General features: G+C 39.9%; 1 protein-coding gene across 1 annotated transcript in view; it reads right to left on the reverse strand.

The window, feature by feature from the left end:
* DSCAM (DS cell adhesion molecule) overlaps positions 1-21672 on the reverse strand; it is a 491161-nt gene that overhangs the window by 150141 nt on the left and 319348 nt on the right. The window contains exons 9-11 of the mRNA XM_082014240.1: positions 18519-18797; positions 8104-8223; positions 4280-4453 (exon numbers count right to left, since the gene is read on the reverse strand). Of these exons, the coding sequence (XP_081870366.1) occupies positions 4280-4453; positions 8104-8223; positions 18519-18797 (573 nt within the window). The remainder of the gene's footprint in view (positions 1-4279; positions 4454-8103; positions 8224-18518; positions 18798-21672) is intronic.

A 21672-nucleotide genomic window follows, 5' to 3' on the forward strand; every position in this document is an offset into this window, starting at 1 on the left:
GGAAGCCAGGTGTAGACTTCTATCCATTTTAATAAACAGTGCTGCAGTGCTTCAGCCGTGGGGGGGAACAACTGTTATCTAGCGGCGGAGGAAACAGCTCCACTAGATTCAGAATCTTCCCTCATAAGGATCTTTTGAGTTTATTTGTGTTTAAAGCAACTATTATCTTTTACTTCTTTTGCAGTAGTAGCTAGGTATGTGATTGGGGCCTCTTTGTTCCATGAGTTGTCTGAAGATTGAGAGAAACAAGTCTTGCCTGGAAGAGGTTGGGGTCAACGTGGACGTGAGGCACTATAAGAGAGGCAGCGGCAGCAGAGGCACAGAGTGGTGAATTACCACAGCCAAGACCCAGGGTTGCTGCAGGAACAGGGCACTAGGCTCACTTTTATACTGTGACCAGGGTCCCTTTCCCAAATAGCCTCTTCTTCTGTTATTCCACCAGCTCTTGTCACAGACAACAATTTTAAAAGTTGTTTTTTTAATGTTTAAGTGGTGAAACTTAGCATTGGGAGTATTAGCTGGGATTAGTCTGCTCCTGCTGGAAGGAGGTGTGGGTCTGACTGATGGCTTTAGGTTTTTATCTTAAACACATTTAATGCAAATAGTTAAGCAGCGTATTTGAGAGGAAAGTGAATGAAGCAATTCTGTTTTCTTGGCAGACGGGATTTGTTGGAAACGTTTTGGTGATCTGATTAAAACTTTTCAGACTCCACAGTGACATGAAAATAAGTGAGGGATTTAAGAAGGGGCAGGGTTAACATGACTGCTTCCAACAGATTATTTACATAGGAACATACATACCTTAAGGAAAGCTTGCTTTTCAGGAGGGAATTTTTTCACAATACCTTTCTACCCTGTTATATATAGCCCCTAAAGTGGAATTAGGAAGTGTGACATTTATTCAGATGAAGGCAGGCAGGCAGTCCATTTTAAGCAGACGTCTCTTCCCTTGTGACTCCCAGGCAACCTTTAAATAATTTTAGTTCTTCTCTTCATGTCTAAGGCTCATTATCCTTTATAGAAATTCTTTAGAAGTCTTCTCAGCCCAAGCACCAGGAGTCATTTCTCAAGACAGCACTAGATTCCTTTTTCCAGATCTCTCTCATAATTTTCTAATATTGTGTGTCTTAGTGAATAAGGAATTCGAGAACTACTTATCCTTGGTTCAGAAGAAGAGAAAAAAATCACTGATCATGATTTTTATGTCTATTTCTTGAAAAGAAAGTGAGAAGGATAATAGCTGCTAACTGAAGATTCACTGTTTTCATGGCTGCCATTCTAGCCCTGTGGTTCCTGATTCAGCATTGACTGGCAGTCAATGACTGAACTGCTGACTACTTTAACATTTTCATTAGTACTCCTGAAGCCTCTTTCTTTTCCTCTCATCTTTTTTCTTTGCACTCCCTCGTCATACAATCTACCTTCAACCAAGAAGTTGGACCAGCTTCTCTGACGTGAAGGTGTCACACAACAAACACTGAGGCACTAAATAAACGTGTATCTGGAATTACTACCGTTTCCTTAGCATTAAGAGTCTTGCTAAGCAAGCCAAGTTGGTTTATAGCTTGAGCTGGCTTTCACTAAAAAAAAAGTCTGTCAATTTTAGAGGTAGTAAGTCATGGAAATATATTAGGTCAATATTTATTCTGTCCACTCCTGAACTACCAAAACAAAAATTTGTCTACCCTCTTTTGATATCAAAGGTCAATAGTTTTCTGTTTAGATACAGGTGACACTGGAAATTCTGGAAGAATAAAGCATCCAGTCTCATTGAACAGGATCTATGAAAAACAAAAATTTATCCAGCAGTTACTAACAGAGTAGGTGGAAACTTTTATCAAACATGGAGGAGAAGAATTACCTGTGCATAAGAGGGTTGGGTTTTTTTGAGTTTGCAGTGACATTATGAATGGTTAACATCTGAGGTATCCGTGGTACAAAGGACAGTTAAGAAGTGAAGGAGGCAGTTCTAAAGGGACTGCTGCCATGCCTTTCTTTCTGAGAGGCAGTCTAGTTTCACGAGCAGTAACTAAATCCAACTAAGCCACTCTACTTTTTTATCAGGTGATTTGAGCTACTGATCACAGACAACCCACATATAGACTGAAAGAAGGTGGGAAGCCAATTTGTCACAAGGAAGCCACAAGAAAATATACTGGTGTTAATCTTTGTTTATGTTTTGGAAGGCTGTTTCTTACTTACCAACTCTGTTAACCAGGAGCAATTGCCTGGGTCAGGTCTCACCTTCTGCCTCTGAGTAAAGAAGACATGTAGGGTGACCTTGTGGAGCAGGATCAACTAAGAACATTGTGGATTTCACGAAGGAAGCCCCAGGTTTTTATCTAGTAGTAGGGCTATACCTGAGGAATGGGGTCCAGAAACAGGCTTGTGGGGAAGAGGGAAAAGGAGCCAGAATAACCACAAAAAAACAAGAAAACAACAAATGACAAGATACAGTACAAGAGAGAATAAAGGCAGGTCCAGGCCCTCACTTTGGAGTCACTCCACCTGACGAGGTGCAAACACTACGTGCTGTAACCACACTGCCAGAACAGGGGATCCAGCTATACCTGAAGCCCACTACAGCACACTTCTACTCAGGTCACTTTCCAAAGCAGTCTGTCCTTAATGTGTGCTTGATTAAAGCTAAAGTCCCTTCTACACACGCACCAACACGCCCACCACGTTTGCTCTAGCAACCGTGCCGGGAGCAGTACGTGTGTCAGTGTGGACGTGTGTGGGTGTACAGACGTGCTTGCCTGCTGTCTCAGAGCCGAAGGGGTTTTCATTAGATTCAAACAGCAACTGACTCTCCGGGGAAGCTCCTGCTCTTATTTGATAAGGGATGCTCTTTTATCACACATGAAACTGCATGCAGTGATCAGACAGGCAGTGTGCATAGCTGCCAACCAGAGGAAAGCTGTTTTTCTCTAGCATATTACAGCAGTGCACTGCTACTACAGTTGAAGATTGCCCCAAAGATGGCCAGTTATGGAAACCACAGAAACTGGAACTTCTACTGATCCACAGAAAAAGTATGCAATTAAGATACTTGCTTAAGAGTTTGGGGTATCATGTTATGTTTCAGAAGGTGAAGCCATTATGGTAAATAAAAAAAATTATATAATAAAAAAGAACGTGGAGAGCACATTTGAGGTACTTGGACTTGCAAATCTAACAAGGTTGACGCTCTTCCTTTCAAAGACCTTAGTTAATAAATTTCTGACATTACAACAAACACACACCACCCCTAAAACTAAGCATTAGTAGTCTAAGTCAAAGTATATCTTTCCAATGGAGAATAAGTTGGATTTTCCTTCCTTTCAGAAGAAAAACCTAACCTTTTTTGCTTGCAAGGGCAAGCCTTTTTCAAGCTAATTGACATCTCAGAACTTCAAAGCACTCGGTCAATCTTCAGAAATCCTACAAACATGAAAGTGCATGGCTTGGTGACCTCCTTCAATACTGGTCTAACAGGTTGTCCAGGAACGTTTGACGTGCTGAAGTGTCAATAGTCTCTTTTTTTCTCCAGTGAGAAATTATATGATCCCTACAGCTTTACTTTTCATAATATTTCCTCTATATTCTCAGCTATGTTCATGTTTGAAGGAGTTATAATTAACATGCACCTAAAAACTGGATTGTTTTTGTCTCTTGTGCCTAGAAAGTATAGATAGGTTGAGGTTGTTTATGCACTTTAGATTCAACAGAACTAGTCGCATTTTCTGAAAGTTATCTGCCAGTGGCTAAGTCAAAATGAATACTGTGGCTGTATCTGTAATATCTTATAATATGTTACAGCATCTTGTGTTATCTACTGTAATTAATTGTGTCTATAGTATCTATCTATGACATCTTGAAAATAGATTAGGGGACTTCATAATCCATATTTTCTTCAACTTCTGAGATTTGTAACAGTTGCTGTGGGTATTTCTCCTTTGTTGTTTTTTTTTTTTACCCTTGACCAAAGAATTTTCTTACTTCCTCTTCATTACTCAGCTGTAGCTCATAGACATGATACAAATTTTTGAAATGAGATGTTAATCCTTTTCATCTTTAAGTCCCTTTTGCTCCCTCTACTAAACAATGTTTTTTATTAACCATACTAACTTCCAGGTGCTATCACAGGCAGTTAAATACCAACAGTAAAGCAAAACCCACAAAATCAAGCTCTCCCCTTCCTCCCAACCTCCCCTCCCTCCAAACTAAGGATGCAGTAGACAAGCCCTTTTCACTCAACGGTAATATCTGGATCACAGAGAAGTTTTTTAGTTCTTACTTTTAACAGTGAGGTACATGGACTTGCTGACGTCTGCTCCCACATCATTGCTGACCTTGCAGAGGTAGTATCCACTGTCTTCTTCCAGCACATGCTTAATCAGCAAGGAGCCATTTGTGAGAAGCTGGATACGACCGTTCAGTGCAATCGGCTGGAACTGAGGAACGCCAGCACCTAAAGCAGGACCCCCATGGAAATAGGTTAGTTAGGAAGGAAAGCTTTTTTTTTTTTTTTTTAATAAGGCATAAACTATATCCTCCTGGTCTTAGAGGCTCAATTCACTTAAAATATGAATGGCTTCTGGCATCATTAGAACAAACAGAATGGTTCTTTGCCAAAATGAAATTCATTAAATGGAAAGAAGAAAGACTTTTGGAATGCAATAGTAGCAATAACTTGCCCATGTTAAAGGGCTTAAAGCAGGTGTGGAAAAACCAGAAAAAGGGAGAAAGAAAATGAAGGAGATTTTCAGACCATTCATGGGTAAAAAGGCATATTTGTTGTACATTTAGAGGCTGATAAATTATTGACAATTACAGCTGAACAGTCACACAAGTGATGTATATACACACACTGTGTATACATCTCTTATGCATACACCAAATGAATTTCTTATGACTAAGAGGGATGTCTGCTGTAGTAGACATGGCATACTCAAGGGACCTCTAGGACCTTGTTTAAGAAACTCTGGGTAACGTAGAAAACCACATCAGTGACTGTGTTGCTTGTTTTCCCCTACAGCTGACTGACTGATGACACAGAAAATCTCTGTTCTGCCATGTCTGTAGCCAGTATTTATCTGGACTGTTTAAAAAAAAAAATTATGAGGAAAGAAAGAAACAAAAAGCTCAGAACACTATTCAGGCATGAGGTGCCATGTCTGGTGGTAATGTAAAAATATAAGGTCCATAAAAAGGCAGGAAGCCAAAGTTTTCTGTGTCAACTTTGGCTTTAAGAAAGAACCTACTTTTCCTTGGAAATAAGGCACTGGCTGATTTAGAGGATAGGGACAGGATACTACTGTACTGCCAGCATGCTGTACAGAGTCCCACCACAAGTTAAGGTTCCTCCAGCATTAGGAACAATCCAAGTGTATACTAAAATATGGTTCTAGTAACAAAGGGTTTTACAACCAAATGTGGCAGCAGGAGATGGGATTTTTCAGGGAAATCATAAGGTAGTCTTCTTCAATGGAATTCTCATACCACTTTCTGTACACGAAGTTGATATCTGTCAGCATTAATTACTATACGCAGTTGGCTGAGTCAGCCCAGGAGGAAATACAATGAATAAATACTATGGAGAATGATTTAGTATAAAACGGCAAGCTATAACAACCTATGAATATAACATCTAGTATATTAAAATGACAAAACATGAATACTGAAAATTATTCTAGTCCTAGAAGAGTTTGCTTCAGGGATTTACAGTTACACTGAAGGTTCTGGTGGCTGATACCATGAACTTAGAAATGTTAATGGGATAATGTTTTCACAAAAATCAGTTTCCATTGTTGATTTTTCAACTGCTTTTGTCACATGTATATCACACTTCCCCCTTTGTCTATATTTTTTCTTTAATAAATCATTTTTCCTGTCATTTAATTGGAAGGCACATTTATGCTTTGCTAACTCTACCTGTCTGTAATTGATTGCCCAAAAAAATAGATGTAAACACTCACTTCTTATAGATCTTCACATGAAAAATTCTGGGGACAATTTGGTGCTCAGAGAAGGCAAAGGGTTGATACTCCTGAGGATAGCTACAACTGGGCCAAATTTTGCATAACAGTTTGCAAAGGCTTCTTACTCTTCACACATCATTAGTGCTATTACAGCCAAAGTCCTTCCTAAGCAGTGACAGCAGCTTATCACACACAACTGCATGGATGAATCTGCAAAGAGGACTACATGCTCCTGAATCACACAATCACAGATTGGTTGAGGTTGGAAGGGACCTCTGAAGGTCATGTGGTGCAACCCTTTTGCTCAAGCAGGGCCACTTAAAGCTGGTTGCCCAGGACCATATCCAAACAGCTTCTGAATATCTCCAAGGATGAGACTCCATAGTCTCTCTGGGCAACCTGTGCCAGTGCTCAGTCACCCTCATGTAAAAAAGTGTCTCCTCATGTTCACATGGAGCCTCCTGTGTTTCAGTGTGTGCCCATTGCCTCTTTAAGTTTGAAGGACTTAAAACTTTAACAGATTATTGCTGATTATGGGGTATTGATCTGTATTGATCACTGTCATTATTCTTTAAAGACAGCAAGTTTCCACTTCCATTACCTGTCTATCCCAATGTGCAAAAAAAATGAACCCACTTTTCTCATTTTTTACTGACATGGAAAGCCAATGACACTAACTTACTCTCAGGTGTACAGATGCCCTTTCTACTCTGTTGTGGTACCTACAAATGAACTAAGATCTAGTTGGTTGGTTTACACCTGCTAGTTTCATCTCTATTCAGAATTTCTCTATTTCAGAATTTGGCATAAATCTTGCTCACAAACCAATTACATAATGTGTCTCTTTAAGGGAAGATGTAGCATATACCCTGTAGACCTGTACAGCACCTTAGACTAGGTATTGAAATTGCAGTCATCCATTAGCAAAATGCAGGCTTCTGCAAAAATACTGACTTTTTCACCTAGAGTTATTTTGGCCAAAACCTGAAACGGCAGTTGATGGCTTTGCCTACATCGAGTGTCTACTTTCTTTGACTTAAAAACTTCAGATCTGTTAATTGAAAATCTTAGAAACAGTCACTTCATGGTAAATTGTCACTAAAATCAAACCACTATCCATTTCTCCTTTATTAAGATAGGCTGCTTATCTCTTCACACTTAATTACAACTCAGATAGCTTGGTTTGGTCTCCTCCTTCAGCACGCAAACACAACAAAACAGAATTATTTCTTTGTGACCTATATTCATAATAAAAACCCATATACCATTGAGATTAATAGCATTTGGAGCTCTTCACTCTTCTTGCCAGGAAACAGAATTTATCAATTAAGGCAAAACTAGCCTTTAGCATGAAAGTTTCTCTTCCCTCACCCTTTTTCTTCAAATATAATTTAGACTTAGATCCTAAGGAAACCAAAAATGACACGGACAAGATTTCTTCTCAACAGCACGTGGTTGTGCTTTCTAAAGAGTTACCCGTGTAGACTGGATACAGAGTTTGTAGAGTTTGTTTTCTTGCTAAAACCAACCAGAAGACAACTGGTCAGAAGATACAATCTAGCAGGCAGCGTATTTTAATTAAAAAGCAGTCAATTTCCTATGCTTACTGAGGGTCAAGTGGGGCCAGTTTTAATGCTCTGTTACATGAGAGGAAAATGTTAAAGCATTATGTAAAGCGCATACTGAATTACTGCTTATGCTAATGCTACCTGACCTTTCTTCTTTGCTGAAAAGATATGATAGGCCATGCTATCATGGATTTTGAAGGGGGGAAAAAGTCAGCCAAATGCTGCCAGTGAACCTTTTTCTGAGGCTGTTTCAATTAAAGCAGTACATCTTTTCTCTCAGCGTCCATTTCATCACTCACCCGTTGAGGCCATAGCTAACACAGGCACACATTCACAGCTCCAGGATGTCCCTATGGCAGACCAAAAGTCCACTGAGCTCAGCCTTGCCTCTGTGACAACGGCCAGCAAGACATGCTTAGGGGAATGATAGAAACACAGCATAAACATGACTGATACTTCCCTTACTGCACCCTGCCAGCCGCTGACAACGTGAAGATTAAACCAGTAACTTACAGGTAGCTGTTCCTAAACCAGAATTAATCTGTCCCCGGTGACAGCAGGAGGAATCCTACCTTTTGAGTACTTCCAGACAATGGTAGGAACAGGGTAACCCTCTGCAGAGCAGTTGAGAATTACAGCTTTTCCATAGATCCCGTCCTGGTCGCTGGGCTGAACCACAAACCTCGGGGGTACTGCAGGAGGACGCAAAAGAAGCCGTGAGAATTTGTGCAACTTGCCCGGGAGCTCAAAATGGCAGACCAGTCAAATAAGGAGGCACAACATTTCGTAGCGGCAAGCAAAAGTTAAAACCAGTTTTTGATGATCCAGTGACATAGTAAAGTTGGGTTTAGATAATTATTTACTTTCTGTGCACAATCACAATGAATTTCTTGCCAGGCACAACAAAAGCACTGCTTTTGATAGGATACAAAAATAAGCTAATAAAGACTCTCTGTGGGAGAGGTTATAACATGGAGTAATAGATAAATCACGCTGTCATAGTCAGAAAATAAATGCTTTCTTAACAAAGGGAGAGGTGTGACAGGTGTCTCAGAACAAGTGAAGTTTTCTGTGTTTGTTTTTTATAACAATGAACTGCAAGCTTTAGAAAAAGAAGATTTAAATTATGTAGCGTAAGTAACCTTAAAAAATAACAGTTTTTAATAGCAATCGGATAATTTCATATTAAAATGACAGTGTTAGAACCATAAATTCTGATACAACTTTTCTTTCCAAACGTCCGTAGAAAAGTTCAATACCATTTGCTTGCATGAAGTTGAAGAGGAGCAGTAGATGGAAGTAGATGTATGTGCATCAATGTAATACATATTATTAGACTTATTCTAAGGCAGCATAAAACCACTGCTGTGAGTCCTCCAGAAATAAACAAGTATATATATATATTTATACATAAATAAAATAGAGGCTGCTCATTTCAAGGAAACGCTCTACATGTTCCAAATACAGATACACAGTGAAGAAAACAACCTGTGACAATGCTAGGCCTATAGTTTACCAGGAAGGCCTGATACTAAATGTCAAAGTCTCAATAAAACCTGCAGATTTGACAAAAGTTTGGAAGAAAAGCTGAAAACTCTGAAGAATGTTGAAAAACCCAATAAAGTTATTGAATATTAAAGTTGCTTAATGGTCATATTAGAGTCAGTTAAGGTCACAGATTTTCGCTGACCTCCTGTTCTTTGGCTCAGAACGTGAAGAAGTAAATATCTGAGAAAAAAAGTAAATTACTTGTGTCCTTATCTAACATGTTATTCTTTTTGTCATTCCTTCCAGTGCTACAGAGAAAGTGTAGTAAGGTGACTGAGCCTGTAACAGATTTTTTTCTTCTCAAATGGAGTACAGCAACACACTCAGACGTAATGCAGTAAAGGAGAAATCCTAATAGTTCTTTGCTTTCGCCACCCCACCGCAGCATATCCACGTGGGGTCACACATGCAGCCTCACGGGCTCACAGCTCCGCAGGTCCAGCCAGTGTTGACTTTGCCTGAAAGACAGAACACAAGGCCCAACCACCCCTCCCTCCTTGCTCTGACCCTAACCCCCATCAGACCCCACCACCTGCCTCTCCAGAAGTGCCAGAAATAAAGGAAGGAAGTACAGGAGAGGGCTGTAGCGTGAGGAAATGGAAGGCAGCATAGGAAGGAATCATCAGTACAGTGACTATTGGCCCTGGGACCTGAAACGTCTCTCGCTGGCCATGAACACAGTACAACTTGGACATCAGAAAACCTGTGCAGCAGGAACGCAGCAGAAACACCAGTGCTACAATACATGACTTTAAAGTTTTTTCAGTATAAAGACTCTCATAGTTTATGCAAATAGCACCTCCCATTATACCAGAGAGTCCCAAGGAGAAACTTGAGCTGACTGTTGGTATGGACAGGACTGCTAAAAGTTGGAGGCATCTAGAGATACTCTCTCCAGGTGCAGAGAGCCCTCCTCACAATAGCCCCAAGCCTTCCTCCCTGTGCCTCCATAATCCAGACTCCCCTCCAACTTTCTCTTTCCAGCTTCATCGATATAACTGGTTTTTAAAAGAGGAGAACAATCTTCTGGGCAGCAAACAATCCCTTTTGCTCGTTGAATCCTATAGCTATAATGCAAAGCTGTTTATTGCCCCATTACTTACAAAGAAGCTCCATTGCTCTTTGGAAAATGGCTAGAAGAAACGGAAGAAACTAACAGTGAGAGAGGTAGGAGACACGTTTATACTAGGAAATATATTTACTGCTCTCAAACAGTTCAGCTTTCCGAACGGCTGCCACACTGACAAACATAAATCACATGTTATGCTAATTCATGATAGGTAAGCATCAAACATGAAATCTGGGCAACAGGAGCCCTGGGCAACCACCCACCCTGTTCTAATGATCTACTCTCAGAAGACATTTGCTTCAGTAGCTCTTTTCTCGCTGTTCTGTGTCCATTTTATCACCAAACACAAAAGGAGTCCCAAGTACTTATTTTCCAAAGCAGGTGAAAAGTACAATTAGTTGCACAAATAGGTTTGATTTTATACAACTCAGCACGGTGGCATTAGCTTGTTTTACCTCGGTAACTGTAAGTACATTTGTGTTCACAGCTTCTGCAAAATCAATTACAAGCTGCTTATCCATAAAGAGGGCAGAAAAAAAAACCAACACACACACACACACACACAAAAACACCTCAATTGTATCAGTCTTACAGGTGAATGATTACAAATGATGCAATGGAGTGACTGATTAACTTTTCACTACCACTGAAAAGTGTGAAGAGTATAATGGCTTTTAAAATCTCTCTTACAATACAAAGTTTTTGTAACCTCTTTGTTTTATTTCCCTTTTCTTTGAAAAACATTTTCTTTATATTCTTTGTTTGCTATGGATGACACTGGAAAGAAGTGCTAATTTTTCAGGAAACTCTTTGTTATATTAAATGGGTAGGCATTTATAAAAGTTCTGTAAAAGTTATTCCAAACTAGGCAAGATTGCCTAGTATGGAATAAAGGCAACCAAAGCCTTTAAAATACTATTTGCATTTAAGTTATCTGTTAAAATAAAATTTTTGTCTAATCCCTTTGGCAATATATAGAGAAAAATGAATGGATGCCAAGTGTAAACATTGTCTGAGCATTTCTGTGGAAATGCATCCTTCCACATCTTTAATGAACTCATGTACCTATTCTTGATGTGTTGTGCCTTTAAGGCTGACAAGCTCTGAACAGGGCTTTTTATCACATTGTTTTCACTGTATTTTGAGTATAAATATAACACATACGTATTTGCTCAGATATTCTTGGTATTTGCATTTTTAATCATTACTTTTAATACAGAAGGATACCAGAATGGTAACTATGGAAATAAAATTTTTCCATACACACTCCAGAACCAGGTGTATGATTAGCAATCATATGGTTTCCACATCCTGCTTGTCGTGGTTTAGCCCCAGCCGGCAACTAAGCACCACGCAGCCGCTCGCTCACTCCCCCTCCCGCAGTGGGACGGGGGAGAGAATTAGGAAAAACCTCGTGGGTTGAGATAAACACGGTTTAATAGGACAGAAAGAAAGAAGGGAACAACAATGATAATACCAACAAAGGAATGTACAAGAACAAGTGATGCCCAATACAGAAATTGCTCACCACCCCGTGATCGACAGCCCGTCCCCGAGCAGCGATTTCCGCCCCCCGGCCAACTCCAGTTTATGTACTGGGCATGACGTCGGATGGTAGGGAATATCTCTTTGGCCAGTCTGGGTCAGCTGTTCCGGCTGTGTCCCCTCCCAGCTCCCCGTGCACCCCCAGCCTGCTCGCTGGCAGGCCAGCACAAGAAGCTGGACTGTCCTTGACGGCTCAGCAACAACCCAAAACATCAGCACATTATCAATAGTTCCTCATCCCAAATCCAAAACACAGTCTCACACTAGCTTCTGTGAGGAAAACCAGCTCTATCCTGGCTGAAACCAGGACACTGCTCCATAAACAAAGCATGTTTCAGCCTTACTTGGCAAAAACTCTGCCCACATCCAGTACTAGAAACAATTTCTATATTCAATAAAGATCTGACCTTCCTTTAGGACTACTTACAAAAATGCCAACTGCTGCTCTGATTTTGAAGATGTGAACCCTTGACACTTAGTCTTAAGATTGCCAACAGAAATCAGAAGAGGTGCTTCAGCAAAACAAAATTACTCATTCAATGACCTTTCAATTGTTTCTGTATTGCTGTCTAGGTAAACCACAGGATTTTTCTTCTTATAGAAATGATTAAAAAGTAAACGGAGGAGACTTTTACATTTTTCTTCCTCATCAATTGTTTGTCAATTTTATTTCAAATGAATAACTTAGTGCTATGCCCTACTATATTTTGGAAGACAATGCAGTTAACTAGTTGATCTAGATTTTGACACTTGGCTTTAAATCATAAGGCTACATTCACTTTTTCATTATCTTTCTGGAATTCATTAGCCCTTAAAGAAAATTTGCTTAGTAAGAATTTAACCAAGTTAATTTGTCTGATATGCTTAAGTAGAGTTAATGGAGAAAAGAAAGCAATTAGTTCTCCTCCTCCCTCTCTAGTTGTAAAGGTGTGGGCCTCCTCTGCCCCTTTGGAAGTGAAACATTCTGAAATAGCTCACGAATATGACTGAACAGTTCTACTTTTATTATCATCCTTGTTTCAGCAGCACAGTCCCTTGAGCCCGTAAAGGAGGGCATTTAAAATTGCTTTAACAGTGAGTTTCTCTTAGGCTCTCTCATTTAATGCAGCCCACGGATCTGAGACGAGAAATGAGCTGTTGAATTGTTTAGTGTAAGAGCAGTAAGTTGACAGATGCAAACTATTTAATGCTGAACTCAAAGGACCTAAAAAAGGTGTTTTCAGTCATTGGCTCTCACAGAGGGAAAACAAAGGATGAGAGCAATCAGAATAGGATGTTGAAGATAACATGAATGCCATAGTGCCATTTTAAGGGAAAAAAGAATGCTTTTATTATCTCCTTGTGTGAAACAATCCCGATAACATGGTAAAATAAGAAGTGGTACCCTGAGAAGATGCTGCTTACCAGTGTCATTTCTGCTCTCAATGATGGACTTTACAGACTACTAACTAAAATCTACATATGACTGTGTGCTAACATTCCCTGATTTAATTTTGCTTTATATAAATGCAAGAATCCTTTCTGACTGTGCTTTATGCACACTCCTTCCTGGACTTCAAATCTATGCAAGTGCTTCTGGTTCCCAAGTACAGCAATTAGTACCTCACACTGGAGAGCAATTCTGAAGGCTCCTAACACGAACTCCGCTGGTAGGCTACTGGAGTGAGTTAAGAAATAATCTATGACATTGGCCCAGAATACAATGTTTCATTTTTACATGGAATATTTGTACTTTACATTTAGATCATACTGTCAAAATGATGGAAGAAATTTAATCAGCCAAAGCAACCACTGATGTATTAATGAATGAGATCATTAAACACTGTACTTTAGCAAAGATGAACAGTTATTAAATTTGGTCATTGGACTTAAGGGGTCGATTTAGCTGGTTTAGTGAAACCATTTGCTATGCAGTTCAAGAAAAAAGATGTACTCTTGCAAAATGAGACAGCGCGTAGTGGCTTGTGTTGATCAGGTTTGTTTAATGAGAACATTAAATGGGAAGTGAATCATTCAAGAATAGTCTTGAAAGCCACAGTGTAAACACCAGCAAAGGGAGTAAATTAGTTTTGACACCAGCTGCAACCATAAATCTTTTCCTCTGCTTTTCTATCACAAACTGCATTTGCTGCATCACACCAGCACCAGCACCAAACGTCAGAAAGCAGATGGATACACACTTCCTATCTGGAAGGCTATCTATCAAGGCTCAGGGACTCCTCATTGGGTGCCTAACTATTTAATGATATTCGACATTCCTGGCGAGCACAAAATGAAAACACATTTGCACTTAATGGACTAAATGCATTAAGGGGGGTTATTAGGTATCTAAAGACCTTATCTCAATTTTAACTTATGATATGTTCACTAACAGGAATTTTAAAACCATGATTCATGCACCCACTACTATCTTTGAGTTGTTTTTCTGGCAGTATCTAAAAAATTTTGAACTCATAATACTTTTATGAGCTTTTTCTTTCTGGTTACTAATTAAAATATTTTTCACTGGTTTTTATTTTATAATTACTTCATTCCCATTCTAGGGAACCCTACAGAAATGAATAACACATGATAAAGTGTATATAGATTTTTAATCACTCTTTAGAATACAGCCCTAATGAGTAAAGCCTTAATTAATTCCACATGATGATATAAGTAGTTGACAGAGAAGATATTTTCCTAATTTCTACGGATGGCTTTCATGACAGGATCCTATCCTTTCCTTTTTCTTAATAGCATGCCTAGGAAACCAGGAGTGAGACAAGAAATAAGATAGTCAAAATAATAATGATTTCTGAGTTTTTGAGAAACTCTTCTAGCTTGCAAATTTGCAGAGGAACTGCAGGCTCGGATTTGGCAGAGCACAAGATTTTGAGAAGGAAAGCCCTGTTTTCACCCACCTGGACAGACTACCTGCAGTCCCTAGATGCAGCGAAGATGGTGGGCTTCTCCCAGTGGCTAATTAATGAGCTTTTAAAGGATATTCTGTAAACATTAGGACTAATAAAGCCTGCTTTCCTGTGGATTCGTATCTTGTGGTTGGGTACAGACTCCAGTTGGAACAGTTCTTGTGTTTGGAGAAGGGCTCACCTGAGTAGATTCTCTGGTGTCTAGTATTACACACAGTAAAGGTGTTTCTAATCAATCACCTCTTTTCATTAAGTTTTCAGTCTTTCAGCTTCACTGGGTACATTTTCTCCCCTTCAGATTTGTCAGAAATTGGCCAATAAATTGTGGAGGGGAGAATTACCGACAGATCTGTGTCCAGCACATGTGACTAATTTCCAGGTCCTTGCCAAGAAACCTGTGGCAGAGAACTGAGATTGCACTGAGAGCTTCTTACCCAGGGCTGCACAACTGCTTAAAATCTTTCTCCTCTCACTTTCTTTCAGCAGGCACCTTCCATCTCCTATGTGATGCTCTGCAATGAAGCTCTGTGGAAGTTGGTCATCTTCCTCTGGTATTTAAATCAGGGGAAATCCAGCCTTGCTGGCCAGGTATTTTTAAGGGTCCTTCTTGCCACTTAGTTGCTTTTACAGAGCACAAAATAATGGGAACAGTGAAGGTGCCCCCAGATTTTAACAGACCAGTATTTGTTTTTCTTTTGCCATTTAATACTCCTGGCAAAATGGCAGTACAGCTTAGATATGGAAAATAATATTTGTAGGAAGAACATGGGAAATTCATTTAGCAGACTTAAAACTTAACTGAAAAATATTAATGCTAAAAAAATAGCATATACATGTGATCTGTCAGAGAAAATATTGAGGAAAATCTCAGGTTGTAAAGCTGAAGAATTCATGTGGCTGTATGGATTCTACAGAAGTTTGGGTACTCACTAGTAGTTCAAATATAGCAACAAGCATTTATCTTAGGAATGGACTGGATTTAGGTTCTACTTCTAAGTCTACCCACGCACTGTAAAATGATATAGACTCCTACTTCTTTTGGAAATGTGCTAATCTTCATCGTTTTTAAGACTATTTTTAAAACAAATACAATGACAGTATAGATAAGGAAAAAGCAACTTTGTGGGTAACATATTTCCCTTTACTTTCCTCTCCCATTCACTGTCTATTCTCATATCAAAATGCACAAACTTCACATAAATAAGATATTCCCAGAACACATTCCCTGACATTTAGGAAAGCCAACATTTAAGTTTAAAACACACTGCTGAGAAACCATCACACAATGTGGACGAGAAACAAGAGGAGTTTATGCACCATTTCTTCCCCCTTCGTTTGGAGAAAAACTGTTTAGTTGATTTAGAACAATATTATGTTTCACTTATATGGCACTTATGAACAAAAAGATGAGGGATCAGAAAGCCTGAAGAAGAAACAGATAACAGGAAACAAGCTTTTACTTCAATGTGTCTAGGTTAGGTTGGATGCAGACACGTAGTGACCAACAGTGACTCTCTGATGGCTGTCTGTCTTCTGACCTATGTGTAATGAAACAGGGTTTTGGCAGAAAATTCAGGTCAAACATCGTATTATATTTTCCCCGTTCCCTCTGAGTGAGAACTATTATCCCAGATGCATATGCAAAACTGATTAAGACATTACCATTTAAATTGACACAGAGTGAGAAGAGAGGAGAGAGGCTTAAAGGAGACTGCTGCAGAGCACTAGCTGGGCAGAAAGATAAGCAAGAGGGGAAGAATGAAGTAGCCCTCACAACCTCCTAAAAAGTTGCAAGACTAGCACTCCGGAGGCTCCAAGCCTCTGAAACGTCACCCTCTGCCGTGCCCGTGAGTTTGTAAGGATGCCCTTCAGGTACATGCACCCAACAGCTGTCATCTCACTGCTGTGGCAGAGCCCTCGTCAGGAGGTGCAATTAGAGCAGCAACGCAAAAAGGGAAAATGTAGGTGTTGGTGTCAGTGGCATGACAGGGGTGCAAGAGCAGGCTCCCCAGAACTCCTCCCCTGGACAAGGAACGAAAATGAATTAATACCAAACTAAGCAGCCAGAGACAGACGTGTCCAGGGAAAAGAGGTCAGGCTTGCCAGAAGAGGAATTGCCCACCGGCAGCAGGAGGTAGGGAAGCTGCAGTCCAGGCAAGGCACAGGGAGCAGGGACACCCTTCGGGGAAGGCAGGGCTTGCCCCAGTCAGCGGGGTGCAGAGCAGAAATCCCTACATGTGGGCTCACTTCAGATGTTATAGACTCGTGGATCTTGGTGCAGACAAAAGGATAGACAGTGTTTGCAGAGTGCCAGTTTTCAGAGGTATTACCTATGTCAATTTTTTTTTTTTTCCCCTGGATATCATCCTGTCCTACCACCCCTGTTTTGATGAAATGCCTATAGGAACCCAGAGTTGCTAAAGCGATTCATTCCCACCACTCCGAGCACTGAGTATAACTGCGTATCAGGCACGATCTCAGCTGTGATTAGATGCGGCGTTCCTGCGTAGGGCAGGCGTAGCCAGTGGACTGTCTGTTCTGACGGGAGGTTGTCAACTTTCCCTTCTCCAGGAAAAGAGAAGGTGAGGAAAATCTTTTACTGTCAGAATGATGGATAGCGTTAAAAGCTAACAGAACAGTTTCGGAAAAGAGTAATTAAATGCCTGCGGTTAATAAACCACTTAATTTAAGAATTATTGGATAGATGTGGAAAGTAATAGACATCTGTACTGAATAGGAGAAGATTAAAAGCAGTGATTTTTTAAAAATCATTAAAGTAATATTCATATCAAAACTAGTGAAAAAGCAATGGACTTATTTGCCATTGAGTTTTGGTAATACTAGCATTAAAAAAAAAATTCATTAAGGATAGTCCTAGGACAGTGGGAAGATTTGACTTAAAAGGAAGAGCTGTTCAGAAAGTTTTGCTTCAAGTGAGTTTTTAAGGGAGAAAAAAAAGCCTGGAAAAGATGGAAACCCCCCTGAGTGGTTTTAAGATTTGTCTTGATAAACCTGCAGAAGGAAATATAAGATGTAGCGATCTGCAACAGGCAGAAATTACCCAGGTCACTTGCAGTATTACAGTATGTGCCCTCTTTCTCTGAGGAGTCTAGTGGCTTGATAGCAAGAGGGAGATGGTGGAGAGGGAAAACTATAACTGTCTTATTTTTAAAAAATTAAAATTTAGAACACTTTAAAAAACTTTCAGAAATGAAAGGAAGCAATTTAGTTTTGTTGAAGTTTTGCACAGTAAGTTTGAAAATGTACCACAAGCCATAATCTCTAGGGAACTTGGCTAAGATGTAACTTGAAAGGTAAATGCTATTGAAGGAAAGGTATCTCTCTGAAAGGTCTTTCCCACCTAAAACGTTTCCTTACTGAAAGTATATTCACCTCTATTTCAAGGCAAAACGTGAAGTCAGCATGAGCAAATGAATCAAGCTAATTGTGTAATAAACACAAATAAGAACAAGAACAGCAACATGCTATCGGGGAGAATCTTTTCCCTGTGAAGTCAACATCAACGCTTTGTTTTCCTGCTGACATAATGTTGTATGAGAGGCTGATCTAAATAAAAAATGGGGATAATCAGACTAAAACAATAACAGAGAGGAATTCGATACAATTTCAAAGGCTTGAACTCAATGAACAGGCTTGTGCCTACAAAATTTTCCAGGAAGTCAATCCTGTGGCTCCCGTCTGCCCTGTGCACTCCAGAGTTGTTGATTAGTTTTCAGACTTTTAGATAGAAAAACTCATACTAGTTCCCGTGCTTCATTGCTCTATGTGCTCTCTGTTATGGAGAGGGATTCCCGTATTTTCCTCTTTTTTGTACTTCCCATCAAACAGATGTCACTACAAAATACTGATAAATTCCGCTTAATTGGTGCCCTTCAAACTAATTACATCTACTTACCTCTCACAATTAATTGGCTTTGGTGCTCCACAGCCGCTGCATCGTTTCTAGCTATACAGGTGTAATTCCCATTGTGCATCAGTGAAAGATTAGAAATCCTTAAGGAGCTGGTGAAGTCAATGTTGTCAATCGTCACCCCAAGGCTGGCTGGGATCGGCCTGCCATCCTTCTGCCACGTGATCGTGATGGGCAGATCCCCGGAGACCACCACGCAGGGAATGAAGACCCGCTGCCCGATGGAGAACCGCGGGAACTCAAAAGGCTGAATAAAAGGCGGAACTGAAATGAAAGGGAGAAGAGGAGCTGTTACAGTTAGAGTCTCATTTCTGGAAATAACATAATGGAGCAGATGTGCAGTGCTGAATATGTAAAATCAACACCTTTGACAGCCATGGAGCATTTTTTAGCTAAAAATATCACATCTTTTGCAAATACCTTTTTTTCCTTGACTACCCAATGCATAAGCAGAGGTCACAAGCAGTGAAATCCCTGGCTTTTAGAGACACCAGACACCACTGGCAGATTCCCGCAAGAGTACTGAGCATCTCTTCAGGAAATCCCACTGCCAGCTTGCGACTCTCCAGGTCTTTCAGCAGTGAGATTGCCTGGACATCCCAGGAAGAGCTCAGCAGCTTTTAGGACTTCACTAACAGCATTTTTGCCGGTACCCCATTTCTGGGATGCAGGGATAGGTATTTGTGACCGTTACCATGTTAGTTCAATGCACTTCTTTTGATCATTGCATATGTTGGCTGCTCCTCCACCAGGAGCAAGAAAGTTTATCACTAAGGAAGCGATACCAATCCCCCCGAAGGGAAAAGGCATTGTTCAAAGGCACGTTCGAATGCTTGTGTGCACGCACATCACCGTGCAAGAGGTTGACACAAACCACATATTAACTCCACTGTTTCTGGCATAGCCATGATGCCAATTGATGAGGAGAAGGTATGACAGCGCGCAGCTGCCACAGAAAGGTAACATCGGGTACCACAACTCATCCTTGCAGGTTTTCCCCGACTTCTGAGAGCAGCTTGCTGTCTGTGGTTGTGAGAAGTGCCACTGCAATTAATTTTTCTCACACGCTGTAATGCCTTTTCCTGACTGCCAGCTCTCAAATCGCTAAAACCCGTTGTGTTGTTTTGAAAATCTGGTAGATCAGGCGTACAGAAAAAAGAAACTCGGTATAAAATACTGTGTTTATTTTAACTTTGGGCACTGGAAATTAACTGTTTTTTTTCACTTGGGGACCTAATGTCACAAAGTGAGGGAAAATATCTCTACTAATTACCTTAGTGCAGCTAACGCATTGACATGAGGTATTTCGGATTCTTTGTACAACAGCAGAAAGAGGCCAAATCTCTCTTAGCATTTGTTGACAAGCAATTTATATTATAAGTAGGAATGAGAAATTTTTAGAATGAGACCGTCAAAAGGTTTTGACATAACCTTTCCCCTTGATGAGTGGAAATATCTGCTAAATGCCAAGTGCCTCCCTTACTGTGTTGGCTAGCACATTTCTGCCCAAACCCTTCTCTTAGTTTCAGGCATCATTACTGAAAGATATGCTAAAATTCACGACAGGGTGGCAAATGGCTTCTGTACTTTCTGCTGAGTGTGTAACAAATTAAGCCAGTCTTTCATGGACAAAATTATATCAAAAGTCAGACAACATATTGCTCAAGGATTATTATGTGCATTTTCACTCTTCATCTCCCTGATGAAGAAAACAGGGAGCAAGATCACACTGAAGTATTTTTCAGAAAATATTGATTTGCAAGGCTGCATTTACCAACTCTAAAATTTAACTAGCAGCCTGCAGAGCATTTCAGAAATTGGCTAAAATATTTATAGACAGCACATTTTCCCTCTACTCAGGTTTTTAAGATACAGAGGAAACCAACATTTATTTCTGCTTCATAAAATATAATGTATATTCAACCTGCAGCAGCTTGCAGTCCTGACAAGGAGCTTATTTTAAAAACCAGTGTGTAATTTAAAACCAGTACTTAAAAGAAGTAAATAGTCTAGTGGTAACTTTGAAGTATTCAAGAATGTTTTTCAGCTACAGTATTTACCAGTTTGGGCTGATAAAGGCAGTTCCTGGTGACCTAACATAACAGGTAAATTTTCTTCCTGCTGGTTTGAAGAAGGAAACAATCACAAAAAATCAATTATTAAAAACATAGAATAAAGAACACCTGAAGTCAGGCCAAATAATTTCTGAAATACAAAAGTTGCCATATATGTATATATATCTGTATCTATCTCTGAAGTAAAAAGTTCACATATATCCCTGACAGAAGAAAATAACAAGCTTGATTAACCAGCATATGGCTTATATTTTTGTAAACTAAAGCTGTATCACTGCCAAGCAGCATTAAAAGAATGAGGGATGTATACTACTTTGACTCTGAGGGACAAAAGTGACAGTAGGACAAATGTATTTAAAATATGTTTACAATACTTCAAAGTGTGTGTTGAAGTATATACCTTCCCTATATGTAGGTGGGGAATAACCTATATGGTTAGTTTGACCATACTTCAGAGCTTGTGTTCGGTTTTTTTTGTTAAATTATGCTATTTTATATGTAAGATGTTAAATGTTAATTATATAGAGAGATGGCTGTATGGGTATGTGTGCTTCTGTACATGGAAGGGATGTTTCTTCCTCTGCCCGCAATAGGCAAAAGAGTGACAATCTCTGCTCCATGCAATGAAGTGCAAGGTCTTGGGAATGCTTTATTGATGAGTGCTTGAATTAAGTGTCTATTTAAGAAAAGGAGCATGGGCCAGCCTCATTAGTGCTAATGCAGGAAGATTTAAATTATGTTTTTGTGCCCTAGCAAGGTCTTCTGTACCTCTGGGAGATTACTGTAAAGGAGGGCAAGGAGGGCTTCCACACTGCTCTCCATTAGCAGAGGAACATCCTTAATTCTTGCCCTCCATTCCATGGGAGTTATGTTAGAAGAAACTGCTGAGATGATTCACTAGAACACAGTATCTTGCAGATAGATAGCCTCTCTCCTGCAGCAGTCATGTGAACATGGTGTTCCTCTCCTGTGGCTCTGCAGAGCAAAAAGAAAGTTGTCTGCTTCATCATTACAAACATTTCCCTAATGGACTTTCTTGCAACAACACTGTTGCAGGAGCTGTG

The sequence above is a fragment of the Phaethon aethereus genome, assembly GCF_964289735.1.
Source record: "Phaethon aethereus genome assembly, chromosome: 1".
In the NCBI taxonomy this organism is placed as follows: domain Eukaryota; kingdom Metazoa; phylum Chordata; class Aves; order Phaethontiformes; family Phaethontidae; genus Phaethon; species Phaethon aethereus.